Source organism: Cuculus canorus, chromosome 2 (assembly GCF_017976375.1).
Source record: "Cuculus canorus isolate bCucCan1 chromosome 2, bCucCan1.pri, whole genome shotgun sequence".
Taxonomy (NCBI): Eukaryota; Metazoa; Chordata; class Aves; order Cuculiformes; family Cuculidae; genus Cuculus; species Cuculus canorus.
In genome coordinates, this window is record NC_071402.1 from 115,905,142 (window position 1) to 115,926,302 (window position 21,161).

A 21,161-nucleotide genomic window follows, 5' to 3' on the forward strand; every position below is an offset into this window, starting at 1 on the left:
TAGAGAAATCTGCGTAAGTGTCCATTCAAGGGGAAGACCATGAAGATGACTGACTGGCACCTGAACAACTGACACTCTTAATGAACACTGAACAGTGGCTTATCTGAGGACAGAAAGGGATGTCCTGAAGTAGTCAGAGGACAGTAGTAGAGAAACTGGAACAGTACAAGAGGGAGGATTCCATAGGTATGAATTTTAGAAGCAACAACACATCTTTTTTCCTGAAAGAACAACTCCACAGAAGTTATAAGAAATTCATGCGAAGAGAAACATTCCTGGAATTCCCTAGAAAACTTAAGTGTGCCTGGACTCCATACTAATACTTTTTACCATACTAATCTCAAGCAGGGCATGTCATGGAATCAAAGGGAAATGTCTTATAGAGTGAAATGAAAAAAAAAAAAAAAATAGAAGGACTACTGTGTATGACCTAAGTAGATCAGAAAACATTGCAAACTGGTCAGAAGCCTAATCCACAACTACTACACATAATTCTACAATAACCCAACCTACTCGGGGAAACGGGAAAGCACAAGATGGAGATGCACTAACTTCTAACTGCCTGAAAACCAGATTTAAAAACTTTAGCTCTTCGGGAAAGAGAAGTACAGGTTTGTGTCTCTCCAAGCCTCATACACCCAATGAATACCAGATAATGTACCAGCAGCACCCACAAATTCTCTAACAGGTTTCCTAGAACTTAGCACAAAAGAAAATAAGCAACTGAAATACAAGGGTATACTGAAACAAATACACTATTATCGATCTGATGCCTCTGTCTTCCTGACAGTTTGCTTGTGTGGTACTCGAGTTTTAAAAAACATTTAAAACATTTATTTAAACATTTTAAAACGTTTAAACAATACAGGCTGGAGATTCACGGAAAATGGTGCCCGCACTAATGAGACTCCACAGCTTTCCCTATTACAATACCTCCAAGTTGTCTCCTTGCCGCCTCCTTTACCCTTGGTTGATCTACTCTCTGGGTAAAAGAAAGCTTACTTCCATGCCTAGTTTGGAGCAATGCATGTGTTGAATAAATACATATAAATGCCAAGTGGCCAGTCACTACTGCCGTTTCCATGATGCAAGCTAAACAGTCCCTGACAGCTTGGGCCATCAGTTATGAATGCTCCCCCCCACCTCTTCCATCGAGTTGTAACTTTACACAAAACTTGACAATCTCACATCTCTGAAACCTGTTTTCCTTTGCTCCCTTTCAGCTAAATCTGTCAACCAAAAGAAGATGCATGTACAGACAGCAGGATGGAATAAGCTTAGTCCCTTAAGTCAACCAGGCCAATTCTCCCCTCTTTCCTACCAAAAAACAAAAAACCTACTAAGCAATAGTTGCACTGGGATGGAACAGCCCACAGATACCAGTCCCTGTAATTTGCAAGCCTTTCAGGAAGTTGTGGGTATTCTATAGGAATACTTAGGATTTGGTTTGTATCCCTTGATAGATTCAGTCGGACAGGGAAGAAACTAGGATGGAAGACCAGAATGATGCATTGCATACAGACATTCCCGCTTGATGGGAAGCTGACTGAGGAGGCGGCTTCTGGCCATCACAGAAGACACGTGTCAGCTTACAGGAAAGGTTCATAGCACTGAGGATTCCCAACCTGTCCAGTACTTCATTCGAGTATATTTCATATCCAGTGAAGACAACATTTAAGTCAGGTTTAATTTTCAGAGATTAAAAATGAGCTGAGGGAAAAACAAACCAATCAACCCACAAAAACTGGAGGCAGATCCCAGGGCAGCATAAAGCAACAATGAAAGTGCTGGACTCACCTTTCATTCTCACTGGCATTTGTAGTGTTCAGGATCAAAGAATTCCCATGCTCTTATATACTCTAGTAAAGCTTTTAGAAACCCTAAGCCCATCAGAGTAGCATACAATTGTATTAAGCAAATAAAGAGTAAGTGTAAAATTGTAATAATACATATAATAAAAATAATTGAATCCCTTATAGAAAGAGCTTAACTTCAGTGTAAACAGCAAAAATTAAGTTGTAGTTCCTCAAAAGTAAGAAGTCAATGTAGATTCAGAAACCACGTATGCTCATTTTTTTCAGATACATTTCAAGAAATACAAGTACAGCTATTAACCCCTAAACACAAGACCATAGTTAGAAAACGCGTGAGTAATTATAGCTACCTCAGGTTAGCTCTGGTTACTTTGGCATTCTCAGTACTCATGGCAAGAGCCTTCCACTGTGCAGTTTTGGCCATTTCGTCTGATATGTTTACAACTGAGGGATCAACACTAAAGAACAAACATACTTTCTAGTTAGTATTCAATACTTTCCAACAGCATTATATTTATCATTGTCACACTTCATTTACATCAGTTGTGCCTTCTTTCAATATTTACACAGCCACAAGTTGAGTTCCTCTCTTACAAACATGTTGCAAAAAAAATTTGAAAATTTAACTCATTAGTGCTGCCTTAATCACACAGCATCTTAAAGTTTATCATACAGATAGCACTAAGACACTGAGAGCATTTGAGAGACATCTCATTTCTAAATTACCTGTGACTTCAGAAAACTATTTTGCATGCTCAGAAATAATGAATTTAATCACACTGTTCTGTTAAGGCTTTCATAAATCAGAATTATTTTAAGTTGCTTCCAGGAAATAATCAAGAGCAAAAGAGCAGATATAAATGAAATTCTGAAACTAGTAACTCAACTGAGATTTAAAACTAGTAAAAATCTAGAAGTCCCAAATATCTAGACAAATTTAAAGTTAATTTCTTTCCTGCAGAGCCTTACTAGACATTTTTCAAGGACATTTTGCCACAACTGTCCCGAATCCTACAAAAAATAAGATCGCCCTCACAGATGGTAAACTCCCAAAACCTCTTTCCCAAAACCTCCACACATTCGTAAACACAGCACAATTAGATGTTGCCTGTAGATATGTTTTCTGTTCTGTACCATACTTCAGAATCTACTCAAAGGTATCTGTGAGAGTTCTTCAAATTGCACAGAAATCTTTCAAAGCCATTTTTCCTCAGGAATCGCCACAAGATGCAAGACAGTGATATATAAAGTAAATACACATGCACACAGTTGATGAAATCATCGTTCTACTGTGAGAGCAACTAGTAACTCAAATATTTTTTAAAAAAAGCTTCAACACTTAGCATTGCTGAAGTCTGATCAAGCCTGCTCTTTGCACAGAGTAATCGGCATGAATATCCATCTAATCCAAAACTTTGCCTACTCCCAACTCATATCAGGGTGATGGCATACTTCCCTAGGTCTATAGGTAAGCCAATTTTTAACCTAGCAACCTGTAATATTAGAGAGGCAAAAATATATCTGTCACATCTTCTGGGTCTGTTGAACAGTTGTAGACTATTTGACAACTAAGCTGAAGAATATCCCCAGTAAGTGAGATATATGCAGAGACAAAATGCCTTCCAGTGCTGAAGGACCTTTCCATCAGAGAAATTCCAGCACTCCCCTTTCTGGAAAAGATCCAGTAACCCTGTTCTCATAGTTACTTTCAGAAAATGGTCTTTTAATGTGAAAATGGGTACCTGTAAAAAGTATTTCTATATCACAGAAATTATAGTCTTTAGCCCTCACTTAAATAAACCAAAGAACTGCACTCTTAAGGCTTTTTCTGAAAAATCCAAGTGGCTGGTAAACACAGGGCTCAACTGATACTATTAGTTGCTTAATACTCAGGATTTCATGCACAGTAACACACAAGTGTTCCACAAAAACTGACCAAGGAAGCTTGTCCACCTTGAGTACAGCTGGTCGAAACTGAGTCATGTGATCTGTTCGAGATGGTCATGTAAATTTATAATTAAGATGCAGTTTTAAAGAACAATGCAACATAAAAACGCTACTTTAGCATCACGAAATACACCTTCATATTTTCCAATCATGGCTGAGTTACAAGCTTGGGAAAAAAACAAAAGTAATTTGACCCACACGCAAGACTTAATATAAAGCAAGTAACAGCATGTGATACAAAAACTCTTGAAAGAGCAACATTTTATTATACCTGTATTTTAGGGTTTTTACAGGAAAATCCAGATTTGCTTCTCCATACGCAAGATGTACGCTTTCATTGTCCCCTCTGTGAAGCATTCTCTCTGCTTCCTGTGAATTCGAGGTAAAAAGTTCATAAAATTACTCATGCAGCAGAAATCTAAGCAGTATCTCATGTGACAGTTGATTTTTACAGGGTTAAGGGGCATTTCCCTGTAGGTATTGAGTTGATTGCAGGAGATATAGTTTAAGACCTTTCTCAGAAGTGTTTTATCCAGGTAGGACAGATGGGGGAGTGGGAAAGGAAGGCATCACAAGTTTTGATAGGAATTCAAGTAGCTGCTATACAGTTAGGTAAGACTTTTATGGAGAAGTTATACAAGCTATATTACTATATTATCTGTAACAGCTGGTTATCTGTAGCAGCTGGTTTTGAATACAGCTCTGCACATACACAAAAGCAAAATGTTCCTGATACAACAAACAGCTTTGTAATTAATTTAAGCAGGGTAAAGATTCCTAATGCATTGCTTTTCTCTCCTATCCATAACCACCTTCTAACTTGATGAAAGACAAACTAAATTTTGTGCCAAAACCTGCTTCTTTTCACTTTGCTTGCTAATTTTAATCACAAATAAGAGTCATAGTTCATAACAGCATCATTGAAACAGTGACTTTCCTTAACTTAATTGTCAGTAATAGTTCCTCTAGCATTAAATCTCATTAGTAAAGAATTTTCAACTGTACATTTGGTACACCAGGTCATGCACTCAGGCCACTTATAATTCTTTTACGTCTCACTGAGTATTTTCTAGTAATTTACAACATGCTTCATTTGGTTGTTTTCACACTTACTGCTTTCTCTTTTTTCTTTTTGTCATCTTCTTTCTTCTTTTTACTTTCAGGCATAAGATCATCAAGCCAGCTAAGCTCTCTTTTGGTGAAACATAAATCCATGAGCTTGCGAATGAACACTAATGCTAGAACCTTAAAGGAACCAGATATGGCGTCATTTATATTAAACTATTTAAACGAACAAAAAAGCACACTCACTTTAAGTGCATTCAGAATCTTTAACTGAAGCCCTTTTCTGTGGTACCAGTTTTATCTTACAGAGTTAAATAATTTCCACTTTCAATAGCTATTCAAAACTGAATTCCTTATTTTCAGGAAATGAAAAGTCATTGTGTTTTGAAAGTTAACGAATTGTACAATGGGCTCCCATTTCTTAACCAATCCTTCCTTTCTTAAGGCAGCAAATTCTTTCTCAAGGGATCCTGAATGATGCACATACTCTTGGAAAATTATTAACTTGTAAACAAATAGATAACTTACCATCATAGGGAAAACAACAGCAGCTGCAGAGGCTTTAATCACCCACAACAGAACTAGACAAGTGAGTTGAACAACTGTAAAGATATGGACCTTCCAAAGTGGCACATAACGTAGATAAATCAGGTCGGGTTGATGTTTGGCAGGCATTCCAAACAGTTTTATACGGTCAAAAAACTGCATTGAAAAATAAAATAATCCTTCAGCTAATTAATTTCTTCTCCTCCAGAAGAAAATAAATGTTTTTAGGGGACTTCAGAAACATTAAGTTAACACCAGATAAAACGCTAATGAGGGGCACTGAATATTCCAGGGGGGTAGGGTTGGGGACTGTTTTGTCTTGTTGGGTTCCCCCCCGCCCTCATTACTACTACAATATTTTGGAATATTTCTGAAAATTTGTTAGTCAGCTGCACTATCAAAAGCATAAGTGCAAAAGAACTGAGAAGTGAAGGCACAATGCAGTAAGAAAGAATACCTGAACACAACGCTTAGAAAATTATCCTACAGGCTATTCAGACAATAGGGCTAACTAGTTGTTGCTCACACGAAGTAACTTACTGGTTTCCTTTTCATTCAATGTTAAACAAAAATAAAATTTCTCATTATAATCAGACTTTACCTGAATGCCTTTTAATGAAGATACTCCCATGTAAAGAAAGACACCATACAAAACTGGCATTGGAATAAACTGAGGGGGGAAAAAAACACCCACATGGTTACTTGTGGAATTAACATGGCATAACATAACAGCCTATATTTGAGGAAGACATGGACAGAGTTATTTTTTACTTTATATTTTACTGAAATTTATAAAAGATGAGGCTCCTTATTTACAGAGAAAATATATGCATCATTGCATATACATGCAAATGATGCATAAAAAAATCTAAAGCCAACAAGGCTATCCACCAGGACTAAAAAAGTAGTGCAGTCTTGACTGCCCACTCACCCAGCTTTCTGGGTTGCAATCAAGATGTCTATTAACACGAAGTATGCTGCTTTATGTTGCTATCTGATAGGAACTACATTCAGACTATCAACTTCATGAAATTGCAATATGAAGTTTTACTTTTGATGACTGATCAAAAAAACCCTATGCCTACTGAGCTACAAAAATTGCTAATTATTCAGGTTTGCTTTTTCTTTCTTTTAGTTCTTGTTCCAATAAGATTATCAATTTAGAGCTTACTAAGAAAATGAAGCTGTCCACTGTTTTCAGTAGCACTTGCATCAAACCTCTGCAGCCTACAGAAAGCATGCAAAGCTTTCTTTGCTCCTGAATTCAGGAAATTCCAGAGTAAAGGACAGCCAAGATACAATTAAATTCAAAATATTAATAAAAACTGCTGTTATCAAGTCTAAGATACTTCCGCTCAAGTAGCTTTATCTCTCTATCACACTCTCCTTCACACATAAAAACTACAGAAGAACTGGTTTAGGTAAGATGGACCTGAGAAACCGAAAAATACATACCAAGAAAACAGGTAACATGGACAAAGGTTGCTTTCTTCACTACTAATTACATTTCTAGCTTGCTTAGATTTCATTTTCTTACATGTCCCCCCATCTTTTCTATTCAACTAACACCTATTATTAAAAAGGCAATTTGAGAATGAGTCCAGGTATATTTTGCTGAACATAATAGAGCTTGCTACTATTACGAAATGCTAAATCACAATATCCAAAGCACAAACAAAATAGAAGTGTTTTGGTCAAACTGTCTTTTACCTTTAATACAGAGGTCATGAACACCGACAGCCCCATCAGGACAAAAATCATCAATCCTGTCACTCGTTGCTCCCGGATTCCCAAAAACTTTGGTTGCTCTCCTGGTGCTGAGCATTCAGATTCAACTTTCAGGCTATTAACATGACTTATAGACAGGACAGTTGCAGCAACAAACCACGGTAAGCCCATAATAGAACATATCCCCAACATAACACCAACCATGAGCAGATCAAGATGATAACCACAGCCTTTCTGTAAAATCAAGCAAACAAATCCTTTGATAAACTTTTTACAGATATGATAACATATTTGTATCTTAGCTGGTAAACAACAGATAACTACGAAAGTCAGGTACTTTGAGAGTGTCAACAAAACTATACTTGTTCTTTATTAGTCAATGTATACATTTATTTAATAGCTGTTCATAACATTTCACAGACTTGCAGAATTAATCTGATCTAAAATAAATATGACTTACAAAACAATAGCTTTGTGAAAATTATTTTTACCTTCAGCTTATGCTCTTTCCTGTTTATAATAACAGCTGTTATTTGTTGATCCATGAAAATGAGAATAGTACAGAGTAGAGCAGGAACAGCAGATACCAAGAGTGTCCACCAAGGATTGCTTCCAAGAGGATCTATGAACCATCCTCGGTCTTTTCGAGTGGGCTGAAAAATCAAACATTAATGATAAGAATTAAGTGACTAAGATAAAATGCACATTTTATCGCTACAAGCAGCTACAATGAAGAGACAAATAGTCTGATAAATATGTGTTTACATTTTTTCCAACAGCTTTGACCCAAAGACTGATTTAGCTGTTACATGTGAATGTGACATTTTTATGGAAAAAATTAATACAAATCCATCCCTTTCTTTCATTTCTGCATTTTCATAAAAGAACACTTCCTTCTCAGTGATACTATAATATAAAGCATAATTTCTTCTGTCAGATGAGACGTACATCCAAAATAGAAAAGGGAGATTATTTCATCAACTACATTGTAAATAAAGAAGATAAATTTGTTTTCATATAATTCCATTTTTCTACTGCCTATGAAACTGCAAGCATTTAAAAAGTTACATTTTTTCAAAGGTTTTATTTCTTACTTCAAACTTCTCTGGAACGTGAAGTTTAGGAGAAGGTACTCCTACAAGATAGTCAATCAAAACCATGATAACTATGGTCAGAAATACTGCGAAGTCACTGATGGTAGAACGCACCTATAAAGGAAAGACTTGTTTTAACTCATTTTTTTCATAATTATAATTTGCATGCTTAGAAAGACTACTTTACCTCCTATGAAGTCTACTTATATTATACTACACCACTGAACACATTCTGTACAACTGTTCATCCAATTATCTTATTTAAAATGATCTATTGCAAGCAGCAAATTACTTCAAACAGCTCCTTCCTCATCTTCCTGTCTTCTTGACCCTAATGGGAGGCTGGGCCAACACGGTTAGCGTCTTATGGCTTAATTCAATAATGGCAATGAATTTCTGAAATCAATATTCATACATTTGATGTTTTAATAGATAGGAGAATGATAATTTGCAACAGATTCTGGTTATCAAAGGTGACTTCATTAAATATCAGGAACACAATGGAGGAATGAGCTGAGGTTTAGAGAAGATCTAACCACTTAATTTTGGCTGGCAGAAGTTGTGTAAATTAGTCCAAGGATAATCACTATATTAGCCTCTATTAGAAATAATAATCCTCTGAGGAACCACTCAGAACCCTTCACGGCCAGCAGTTTGGGAAAAGCAATCAATTGTTCTCTACAGCTAGGTGAGGAAAATAGCAGCAATAGCTCTCCAAATGATACCTGGCAATGCCCGTTAATATGGGGAGACAGACTGCTTAGGTCTTCTAATGTTTAGAAAATGTTGTAACCACAGGGAAGTAGAGAGTAAGCAGAATTTTCAGCAGCCAATTTATTTACTGTAGTGTCTTCATTTCTGAAATCATGAGCTAAATTTCAGTTTTTAATTTCTTTTTCTGTCTTAAAAGAAATGTCTCCATAAGAAGTTCTGAAGCAAAATAAAAAATTCAACTCCCTTAAGTTTTACTAATGTATTTATCACAAGACAGCAATAGTCTCTAATTGGAATTACCTTAGTTGGGAAATAGCGTTTGGTCTTGAATTGCTTAAGGAAAGAGGAGAGGAAAAATGTTGTAAAGAATAATATGACAGACCAGAAGAGAACATCTGGAATATATGGTCCGTGATGGCCACAAGCTGATCCACGAAACACACCATGAAATTTTAAACATTCCTGCAAAGAGAAAAGAAACTCCTTATATTTCTGTTTTATTCCTTTATTACATTCAACCTAACTTGCATCCTTTCAAAATAAAACACACCTGAGAACTTTCACAATCCCAAAAAGTTTTCTTTGCTTCATCACTACCTCATCCTATTAAAAATATGTGCTGTCTACTCTAGAAGTCCCACAGTATCTATATCACTGATTATTTCAGGATGCCAGAATGCTGGGAGGTACTCAAGAAGAAACAACTTTACCTCCACCTCATTTCTCTTCTATTTCTGAAAGCCTCACAAGACTGCATACATTAATGAAGACTGAGGACTAAGGCCAGAAAAAGCAAACCATTCAACATCAACTTTCAAGGTGATGAGGCTTGAAAAAAGGCCCACTGAAACACAAAGAATTAAAGTAGACACACGTAGTACAAGGAAATAACAAGCCAATAAATCAAATATTTGGAAGCAGCACTGACACAACCTAGTCCTTAGACAGGTCAATTTATTAAAAATTTAATTTATGATCAAAATTCTCCCCATTAATCTACTTTGGTTACAAGCATCACCAAATTCTCAATCAAGCCTGTCTCTCTGGGAAGACTAAAGATGCTTAAGAAAATGAAAAGGTATATACAATAAATAATAAATACAAAATAAAATTTAAAACTAAGTTCTACAGAAACTGCCAGCCTAGGTGACTATGGTAGGCTAGGAGGCACTGGTGGTACACAGAAAACACTACAGCTAAAGCTGAAGTGAAGCATTGAGGTTTTTCACATTTTTTTTGCTGTGCAAAACACATTCTACTTTTAGTGAGAATGTCTAGACTCACACACAATGAGAGCCCACATGCAGACATCTACTGCCATTTTAAATAGCATAAGATGGCCAGAACAGGCATGTGCAACAAGCAAATGCAACACAAATCCTATAGCAGAGCCAAACCACTCAAGATTTATGTGAAAACCAGATGCCAGCGTATGCAAAGTGGTTGTAGACAACTGCACTTAGACAGCTGAATCCCACCCAAGGAACAGCAAAATTGTTTCTTCCTAAAAATTTTCAGTATCATTTTCTCATGACAGCTTTTCTTCTTTTCACCTACACAGTTATGAAATACCCAGTTCAGAAGGTAATGCTTTCAAGCCTACTCCTTCAAATCGCACTACCGTTTATTCTTTCAACCTTCAATTTTCCAAATAATTATTTTTTTCCAATCAATATTTAGGTCTTTTCTTTGAGTCTGTTGTAGTTTTATACCAAAGTCTAACAAACTAACGAAGTGTGTTTTCTACCACCTTTTCGTATCAGACTTCATCTTCACATCATCTTAAAAACATTTGTTCATCCTTTCCAGGAAATGGAAGGAAGAAATCTCCTCAAATCTCATCATATTCATCTGTGTTTCAGAAAGACAACTATTCTGCCTAGCAGGATTAAAGTGCAATCATTTACGACATTAACACTTACTGCCATGGTCCCGTCCACACCACTACAATGACTTGTTTAAGGCATTACAGGAGGAATAAAAGAGATCTAAAAATCATTTCGAAGAAAACAGCCCAGGTTTAAATCAAGAAAGAGATCAGATGAAAAATATTAACCAAGACAGGTACTGCATGGGTATTTTTTTTTTTTTTTTTTTTTACACACACATATATATGCATGGCTTTTTAGATACTCACAGAAACTGTAAGGTTACTCCATGCTATATTTTCTGCAGACTTATTCAAATCCCTCCACACCTGCAAAGTTTCATTACTGGGTCTCTCAGGCTCAGAACACACACACCTGAAGGGAAGAAATGAATAATTCACATACTTTTAAGCAGTATGTGCCAAAGCACAATGACTTGCTGCATTTAAAAATCCTGAAGTGTTTAAGCCAGAGCTTAGCCCAGGCTTCTATGAAAGAAGCAGAGTATGAGATGACTCCTTATGTGATATGAATGAGGATTAGAGGAGGCGGGAGAGGAATGAAGAATCGAAGAAGCAACTGCTCAGGAGGTTTAACAGACTGGACTAAATAACCTAAACTATGTATTTTAAAGAATTAGAAGCAGGAAAGATGTTGAGTTAACTATATGATTTATCTGCCAGTTTTTAACTAGAATGACACTTGAAAATTAAATAACACATGCAGATTTCTACATACAGTGAACAAAAAGATGAAGATAAAAATCCAAATGACACCACCTTTCAACAACCCTATGCTAACATAGGGTTATTTTGTTATTTATTTTGTTATTTCTAAAGAATTCTATATGATTCGGCTAACTAGGTGTAAACAGCTTTCTGTGACTGTGTACAAATTAAGATTTTTAGCAACACATCTGACAATGATTCAATTACTCCTACTGTACACCAGTGTAAGAGGAAACAGAGACTGACACCATTCCACCTAAAAACCCAGTGTAGATAACAGTTTCAGCAACTTCTTTTCAAAGCAGACACACCATTACCAGAATTTTAGAAAAGACACAGAAAGGTCTAGAGGCTAGTTTGCCATTTTGCATTTGGCATGCCTTTATAGCTACACATGACCAAAACTCATCATCCTGAATTAAGACATCAGTTTTGAGTATGTGTTGGGCTAACTGAAGATATACATGAGTAAATTGCTCAGACTAAGGAAACTGCATATATTCATTTTAATAAATTTTTTGAACAAGTAAAAGCATCCCCCCCTACTGCAGTGGTCTGCAAACATGGACTGCAGAACCCTTTCACAGGCTGCCAGAACTACACATCAACAATAACAACAACAAAAAAACAGACAACATACCGAATACTGGATTTCATGGGACGTTTTCAAATAAAGCTATTAAAGTACACCAAATCATAAGCCTAACAAGTAAACATTTATGTAAAAGAAAACAGGTAATAAACAAGAAATGTCTTTTTCTATAAAATTCATCAAAATACCAAAAAACAAAGAACTATGGAAGGGCAAACTTGCATCCCGATAGTGTGAGAGTAAAGAAGGAAAAAGCATTAAAAATGCATGCACAAAAAAATCCAGATTTGTAAAGCACAATGTTTATGGAACTTGCAAGTAGGAAAGAAATATACTTTCTTTCGATAACTGAATCCCAAAGTGTAAAGCAGTAATCCTTATCAAGTAGTTGCAGAGTAACTTAAAAATAAAAAAGTAAAAATGGCTGTATTGTATTTTCTATTATTCTCCTCTCTCTCAAAAAAAATTGTTTTAGAAGTCAAGTATTACCTATAATTATAGTAGAAAGCAACACTGTTTAAAGATGTTAACACCCTATTCATAGAACATGAAAGCTGCAGAAGCTTTCCATGCCTCAGCTATCCGGATATAAAATTCGCACCCAGGTGGGGTAAACTATCATCATTTCCAGAAGTGGCAGGGCAGAACTCCTACTCTGACCTTAAATTCTAAGGTCAAATCTGTAAAAAATCTGTAATTAAAGCAAATATTGTCACAGCCCCTCATTTCTTCCAACCACCCATAGTTAACACAGAAAATTCAATTCCACAGCATCCTGAACAGAATTTTTCTGAGGTTTCTCATGCCCACACCACCCCCAGCATTCCTTGTACCCTTCCACGGAGAGCCACACATTGCAGCTTAGTACACCGTATGTCTCTCTACCATAAACATCTCCCCTGTGTATTCTACTAACAGACAGAAACTCGATACTTACGAATATAAAGTCAGTTTATCCAAATCATTGTGCATATTGAAGGCATACACTTCTCCCAAATGAAAGAGCTTTTCCAGTGCCTCATAAATAAATATGATGCATATAAGCGCTGCAAAAGCTTCCTCGGTAAATCGAGTGATGTAACACACAAGGCTGCTGGCATCTGTGGCTACAAGCACTATGCAAAAGAATGCAGTCCACAGACCAATGCTAGTTCGCAGGGAGAGGTAGGAAAGATCATAATCCCTGTGTGAAGAAAGAAACAAAATTATTAACCGAGCTAGAAGTCACTTATACTATAATCTATTTGAAAACAAGTACTGAGGCCAAGCTCTGTAGGTATTCACCAATTTTCTCACCCTTAACGTTAGTTCTGAGATAAACAGCAATTTTTCTGTCTCATCTTCCATGAAAGCAAAGCAACACCATAAGGTGTTTCTAGGACTGAAGGTGCAACTACCTAGCTTGGGAAGCATTATGAGGATGATCTTACCAGAACTACCCAGATGGTTTCTCCTACTGGGCAGATCAATCCCTGTTTACCCCTGCAGAATCAAAGCAAACATCTCCACATAGTCAGAACATAAAACTTATTTACATCCTAGCCACTTCTTATTACTGATTCCCTCGTTAAGGCTCACCAGTGCCCACAGCTTTGCCAAACCACATCCATGTCTCAGTCTCTTGCTGCTGCATTTACATCTTTAAGGGCATCCACTTTTTCCACACATCTGCTTTCAATTACAGCTATTCTAACAGGCTAGAAAGTTAGAAAGAGTATTAAGCGGATACAAACATTGCTTACCTGCAAAATTTAAATAATATTTTTTCAAATACTAGAACTGGTCCGGTACTCCCCAAAATAGTAAGAGGTTGCCCAGCAAAGAGAGAATAGGCAATCCCAGTTAGTGAGGCTCCAAAGAGAGACTCTATTGCACTCTGTTTGGGGGAAAAGAAATTGCTGTAACTATGCTGCCTTTCAGATTAGTGTTTAGCATCACATTTGCATAAATACAATTTTAAGATGCATTAACTTAGAAATAAGACAAGATGTAAAAACATTGCAATTAATATTGACGTTTGGGACAAGAATAACTTAAGATAGTTTTGCAGTAACAATACCATGGACAAAAGAGTTTGAAAAATTCACGCCTGAGAAACATAAAGCCATCAAAACCATGAGAACAAGTTACTAATCCTGCTAGCTATGGAGGAAAGATATACCAACAATTACTACAAATTAAAAAGAAAAAAGTTACTCAGCATGTAGTTTACATAAACAATTAATTGTCTCTGTATAGAAAACACATATTGCAACATACCTGTAGCAAAACATGATATGGTATGTCATATCAAACCTGCATCAGTCAACCAAGCATTACAAAAGAAAACTGACAGGTGGAGGTGCAGGGGAAAATACTGAACAATACTGGTTTACGTATACATGACACCAAAAGCAGATGAGCAGTAAACCAATGTCCCGCCTGGTAATGCATTTCTTTTCACCGAAGTAAGAGATCTATTTCAGTTCTTGAATTAAATGTTTTACTATAACATTTTCTGCCAAAAAAAAGCTACAATGCACCTCACAAGAGAGGGGAAAGACTTTTTAGATTCTAAAATTGTATTAGAGTTACTTGAAAACAGTTAATTACACTGTTTATTACTATGGGAAGTCATGGATTAGAGAGTAAAGGGTTCCAGGTGGAACTGTCAAGTGTTTGCTATTTTTCGATTATGCAAACCTAACAAAACAATACTTATGCAAACTTCAGATCCAATTGATAAAATGTCTAAAATTGGGCAAAATGGTTTGCTGAACTAGGGTTGTTAAATATGAAAATATGAGTCCCTTATTCATTACATTAGAAAAATATATATATAATCCCAGACCCTTGTTCTATTACCTTTGAACTAGTGCTTTTGGTTAGTCAATGCATTAACCTTGGGGCTCTCAACTGAGGTGGCAGGACAGGAGTACTGTGGAGGTGATGACCTCTGGGAATGTGAGGAAAGGTTTCAAACACAAACTGTATACCTTACAATGTCAGCTACTGTGCTTGAACATGTGTGTGCAGTAACTAAATTGTATATTCAATGGTGCACATCAAGTTATCTGAAGGCAGGAACAAACCCACAAACAATTCCAGATAGCTAAAAGAAAGAAGGTGTTTAAGAATCAAGCCTAAGGAGCGTATTTTCATAATTATACATGATGTACATTCAGAATTTACAGACATTGACTAATATTCCTAAATTTAGAGTGGCAAAAGCAGTGCACAAAAAGACATATAATTTATTTCATATTTGCTATCAGCTTGAAGTGCTACAACAATAAACAAAAATCTGAGTCAACAGCATTACTTGAAAGAGATAAAATAGTTAACTAAAATTTAATGTAGTACAAGCTTAGAAACTCGATCTAAGTATCAAGAAGAATTTTATAGCATAAGCTTTACCAGAATCTTAAAATTTGTAAAGGACATGTCTGAACACATCCTTCCCTCCCCCAAAAGAGCAGAGACTTGTTTCTTTGTGGTAGATTTAAAAACAGAAAATACATTTCAAACTGGTTTATTCACAAGCCAATTGACACAAACACATTATTAACATCGCAGATGTTAAGTATTCTTTCTGCGCTCCAAAATCAGAAGTGCAATGGTATTTTGGTTAAAAATGTGCTGATGTTATCTACTGCCCAACATAACATTCCCGAATTTTTTTTACATATACATTTTATATTCAAGTCCTTAACAAGGAAGAGTATTTTCTGCTCATAAACCTTAGCCACTATCCTTCTTTGTTAACAACATATCGTTAGTGAAAACATACATCTCCTCTCCATCACTTAAATACACAATTGACTGCTACCCATACACTGCAGGCATGATCATCCTCGTAGGCCTACTACTCAAGGCCGGTACACGTTCTTGGCTATCCACCTTGAGCCTCTGACTTTGCCTAAAGTAGGCCTATTGGGATGGTGCACCTTTACTGCTATTCATTAAAGTAGCCAAAAAGAAGGCAATGCAAGCCCTTTCTCAATTCATGAAGCCATTCATCCAATAAGGCAGGATAAACATTTTTTACCTCCACTGTGCATCTTCTCCTGTTCACATGGGTTCCCCACATTTTCCACAGCAATTACCTTTTGGGGAAGATCTGCTTTGGGGCAGGCTAATCAAGTGCTGTGGGTAAATTCTTCAAATACAAGTATAAATAAATGAGACAAATGCACACAGTGACTTGCCTCTGAAGGTCTAAAAGCCTGGCCACTACCATTCTTTGTACTCACTATTCTGCTTTGTGTAGCTTCTCCCAGGAGCCCTCCAAAAGTGATTACAGGAGACATACAGGCACAGTATAGGAAAAGAATCGAGGCCAGGCACTGCAGGCTTAATGCATCCTTGAAGTCACTCAAGAAAAAAGGTGCTTTCCTTTTGATGTCAAGTATCAAACCACCAAAAAGCCTAAATAGGTGAGATGAAACTCGTCAAACTGTACACTAAAGGATTCTAGCTAGTTCAAAACTATGGGCTACACATGACTGCCAGTGCCTATTGCCGGCACAAATTAGTTATTTCATAATCCAGATTACAGCATAACAATTTATAATGTAAATGAGAATCTTATCCATTCCGATTCAGTATTCCAAATATAAGCAATCAGATTATCCACATTTTTTAAAAGCTGGCTAGGTATTTTTGTATATGGGCTAGATACTGAAAAAATATCTTTGCAAGTTATTTTATCTAAATAAATGTTTTAAGACAAATCTGTCTGGTGATATTCAAAACAAGGAATAGAAGAAATATGCTAAACCTCAACCAAGACCACTGCATTGATACATTTCAATATTACTACTCTAATCAGTAGTTGTATGTAGGATTCTCTACATGCACATGGCTGAGGTCTATCCTTTTTAACAGTGTTTTCATTTGGAGTATATAGATATTCTGCAAATGGAAACACAAACATACATTAAGAGTCAGTTCAACTGGGTAAGTTATTAGCAAGAAACTAACAAGTTTTTGGCACTTTAAAAAAAATTTTCAAAATTCCAAAATACCAAGTGTAATTTGCACCTACAAATTAGGTCATCTAGACATAATTCTGTGGGCAGAAATGAACTACTCAGATCCACACACTGTCTGCAAGAAGGCAAAAAGTAAGTATAATGGTAAAAATAAGCACAGATACTGTAAAATCCTTCTTGGAAAAGTATGAGAAAGATGCATTTCATTTCAGAGTGTATAATTTTGGGGATAACAGCATTGTACATCTTTCCCAGAATTTCCCAGTTTGTTTAATCGCTACTCTTGCATGTGATATTAAGTTTTAACCATAACCAGATATTTCCAGTGTTGGACTTTTCTGGCTTTTCAGAATTAAGAGAGAACAACAATGCAACTTGACTGAAAGAAATTCCTTCAATTCTATTTTAGATCTTAAAGTAACCTAACCAAACCCAACACCTAACTAATACCAAAGTAATTTTTGCCACTTAATATTCCTTGTTCCTACATTTCACGCATGTTTAATAGAACAGATTTGCATAAGTGGAAATTTTTAGTACCTAGCCCAATACTGAAAATTGTATAGTGCTGCTATAATCATGATAATTGCATGCTTGTGACAATCAAAAATTAAACCCCAAGTCTTAGAATTCAGTTAGTTAAATTAGACAGCATCTTATATGAAATCCTTGCAAATGTGTTGAGAAACATTGCCACAGGTTTGAAAATGCTTTAAGCGGATTGGTATTTATAGGCAAGAATCCAACACTTGAAAAGGAAAAAGGATGCACTCTGACACTTATACCATGATTTTTTATGTTGAAATGTCATCAATAAAAATTGTGAAGATTTATCACTTTTATTTCTTTACAGCAGTTAGTATTTAGGGAAGTGAACACACCTTCCAGTTCTCTCAAGTTCAGGTCCAGCATGATGGCCTTCCTGTTTGAGAGTCTCTCCTGTAGGAGTAGATCCATTTGGAAATTTAGGTACCTTCCTTTTTTCCTATAGAAAAAAAAAAAAAAGGGAAAAAAAAGGAAAAAATCATACTTTGAGACTGCCTTTATGCTAAAAACTGTAATTCAAAGAGAGCGTGCAGAGACTCTATGCCTTCCAAACCTTTTTCATATTCTCAGCTTGTGAGCAGTCCTCCATTTGCCAAATTCATCTTTTGTTGAGTACAGACGACTAGAACTGTACAACAATCCCAAAAAGATCTTATTAGTACCTGGCACAACAGCATTAATTTTCCCTCTTTCTACAAGAAATATGTCCCTGAGACACGATGAAACATAGCCTACCTTTTCAAGACACAGTGGAACTTCAACCACGAGGCCTAGAAATCTTCAGATTTTTTTCTGTCGGTCATTTCCAAAACAGAATTCTCTAGCTTCTAATAGAAACTGACCTCACTTTATGACACACACGGTATTTAGTTGAATTATGAATGAGAAGTCAATCACTTATTGAGCAAGCTGCTCACCAGCTTCTCAAATTTCTCAGCCCAGCTTGCCTTCCAGAAAACCTTCCAAAAACCCTTGAGCCCAGCTTATATGGAATAGGTTAAGTGGTAGCTTCAGGCTATTCATGAATGAAGTGCACCACCATCATCCTTTCTGTTCCACCCACTCCTCCAAACCATCATGGGATTTGACACCATCGTCAATCTTCTGAATCAAGAGTACGGTCTCTCCCCTGACTTTTGATCTCCTGGTGGCAGAAACTTCCCCCCAGGTGTAAAGAAGGAGAAATCTGTGTCTTTTCTAAGGGGGACAGCCTCCCTCCCACCCTGGCTCTCATTCTAACCCTGTGTCACAACTGAGCAATATGACCGATTTTTATCTATCTCATAAACATTCTGTGAACACTATATAGTAGCCAATATACATTAAAACATTTCAGTCAATATTGTATGCAAATAAAAGTTTTTATAAGAATGACAGTATTTTTGCTGATCATTGTTAGATTACTAGTTAAATTTATAACATGAACTCGCATACAATTTTGGACCAATTCTCCTAGATTTAACATGATCTCATTTCAGTATTACAAAAGGAAACAAAGTAAACACAATTTACCTAAAAGCATAACAGTAAACTGATCTGGTTTTTTTGTTTTTTTTTTTTAACTCAAAAGGACAATCCAGTTTTTCTTCCAAATGAATATGGGGGCTTATGCTTATTCAAGTTTATACTCGGTACACAATTAACCTGCATTGGGAAATCGCATTTTCAAAGCAAAAATCATGAGAGTTCTCTACTGGACTTTTTTTTTTCCCCCCTATTACCTGAGAAGGAACACTTTTTGGTGGCTCAATTCGTATAGATGGGTCCCATTCTCCCGGAGGCAGGACTGTCACTTGGTCTAAAAATTCATCAATTCCTGACAACAGATCATTTCGGTCTTTTGCTTTATAGGCAACATCATGAAAAACCTACAAGAAGAAAGTACCCAATGTTAATTTTCAGGGTTAGGGGTTTTTTTGGGAGGAGGTAGAAGGTGGAGGCGGGAGTGGGGGTGGGTTTTGTTTGTTTTGAAGAGGAAATAGCAACAAGGAACACTTCATTATTTTTAAAAAGGCATGAGAATTTTTTTTGAAGTCCTCAAAAGACAGGCTTTTACTTTAATTGCATCCTTTGGCATGAAGAGCTACCTGTATGTACATTCCTACAGAACATAAAATAAGTCTGTCATATCTCTGAACTCAAAAGGAATACTGAGTTAATTTATAAAATTAACAAGTTCATCTTCAATATTCAGTAAATCAAGTTCATGTATTAACATCACTATCCCAGGGCAGTTGTGGCTGCCCCATCTCTGGAGGTGTTTAAGATCAAGTTGGATGGGGCCTTAGGCAGCCTGATCCAGTGGGACGTGTTCCTGCCCATGGCAGGGAGGTTGGAACTGGATGATCTTCAAGGGCCCTTCCAACCCAAAATACTATATGATTCTATGATTATTGCCTGAGCTAAATCAGGACAAAAGTACCTTAAAACTTCAAAACAAAACACAAGTTTTTATTAAGAACTTAATTTGTACACCTCTGGCTTGCTTAATTTTAAAAGACTTCCTTAGAAGCACATGAAAACAAACCTCTCCTAGCACTCAAACTAAAAAAAAAAAAACCCACCTGTTTTACAGATTACTACAACAGAAACTCTGAATTTACAAACAATTAGTGTTTAAACAAAACATCCCCTCAACCTCAGGTTGCATTTTATACAGAGACAAAAAAGATGCTAAACTTTGCTTTAAAAACACCTGTTTGCAGAGGATCCTAAATGGCTTCTGTACCCTTGAAGCCTGAACTGTTTGTCTCCAAAGATCTCACCATTAAGTCTTTTAATTATAAATTTGACCTTTTAAGCCTACTTAGGTCTTTTTAGACCACTAAATAATTCTAATTTTTCTATTTCAATGATCCACAGTATTCCTAAAAATCATCCTACCTAAAAAATGAGAAGCTGCATCCAAAGCTTTTAATATTCAGTTCTGAGATTGAACAAATACTGTATTCACAGACTAGCTACCCAACACTAAAATGACCAACTTCTGGTTTACACTATCAAATCTTATGTTGTTCTAGATAAGGATACATCAGGATTACTGCCAGGTAAGCACAATAATTTACCATCAATTCAGTAGGTGGCGCTCAATACAAAGTCAGAATACCCTGATATGGCTCAGTAAGATGACCATACTCTTAAAAGTCTCAAATCCCCTGTGCTCTTCAAAACCATTCACCAGGGCTCTATGCCTACAACTTCAAGTGTCTCAAAAAATTCTAATTTTTACTATTTGAACTCACTTTGGTAAAAAATATCCATGATGACTCAATTGCACACATTCTTAAACTTTCCGTCCTGAAACTCAGTTTGCTGTGTCCTTTCCAACACAGTGATTCATATCAGACACAGTTCTATTTAATAGTACACCAAAGCTAAACTATTTTTTCGAAAATACATTTAGGATTTCTTGAAGTAAGGCAAGGGGAAAAAGTTAAATTACCATTATCTAGTTCACTAACACAAAAATAAGTTTACAGTTCTTTATTTAACCAGTTTAGGTGTTTTTTTTCCTTTAACCTTTTATTCCAGAATACATTTATTGAA

At 36.2% G+C, this 21,161-nt stretch overlaps 1 protein-coding gene across 12 annotated transcripts in view; it reads right to left on the bottom strand.

Annotated features, from left to right (window-relative positions):
- SLC4A7 (solute carrier family 4 member 7) overlaps positions 1–21,161 on the bottom strand; it is a 90,768-nt gene that overhangs the window by 3,290 nt on the left and 66,317 nt on the right. For 11 of the 12 annotated variants that reach the window (XM_054060564.1, XM_054060562.1, XM_054060559.1 and 8 more), the window contains 15 exons: positions 19,337–19,483; positions 17,951–18,054; positions 16,329–16,503; positions 13,839–13,972; positions 13,034–13,279; positions 11,046–11,151; positions 9,209–9,370; positions 8,195–8,308; positions 7,592–7,753; positions 7,083–7,334; positions 5,974–6,042; positions 5,355–5,528; positions 4,875–5,006; positions 4,033–4,130; positions 2,165–2,272 (listed from right to left, as the gene is read on the bottom strand). In XM_054060564.1, the coding sequence (XP_053916539.1) occupies positions 2,165–2,272; positions 4,033–4,130; positions 4,875–5,006; positions 5,355–5,528; positions 5,974–6,042; positions 7,083–7,334; positions 7,592–7,753; positions 8,195–8,308; positions 9,209–9,370; positions 11,046–11,151; positions 13,034–13,279; positions 13,839–13,972; positions 16,329–16,503; positions 17,951–18,054; positions 19,337–19,483 (2,183 nt within the window). Of the gene's footprint in view, positions 1–2,164; positions 2,273–3,750; positions 3,803–4,032; positions 4,131–4,874; positions 5,007–5,354; positions 5,529–5,973; positions 6,043–7,082; positions 7,335–7,591; positions 7,754–8,194; positions 8,309–9,208; positions 9,371–11,045; positions 11,152–13,033; positions 13,280–13,838; positions 13,973–16,328; positions 16,504–17,950; positions 18,055–19,336; positions 19,484–21,161 lie in introns of all 12 variants that reach the window. The other variant, XM_054060560.1, reaches the window with a different exon arrangement.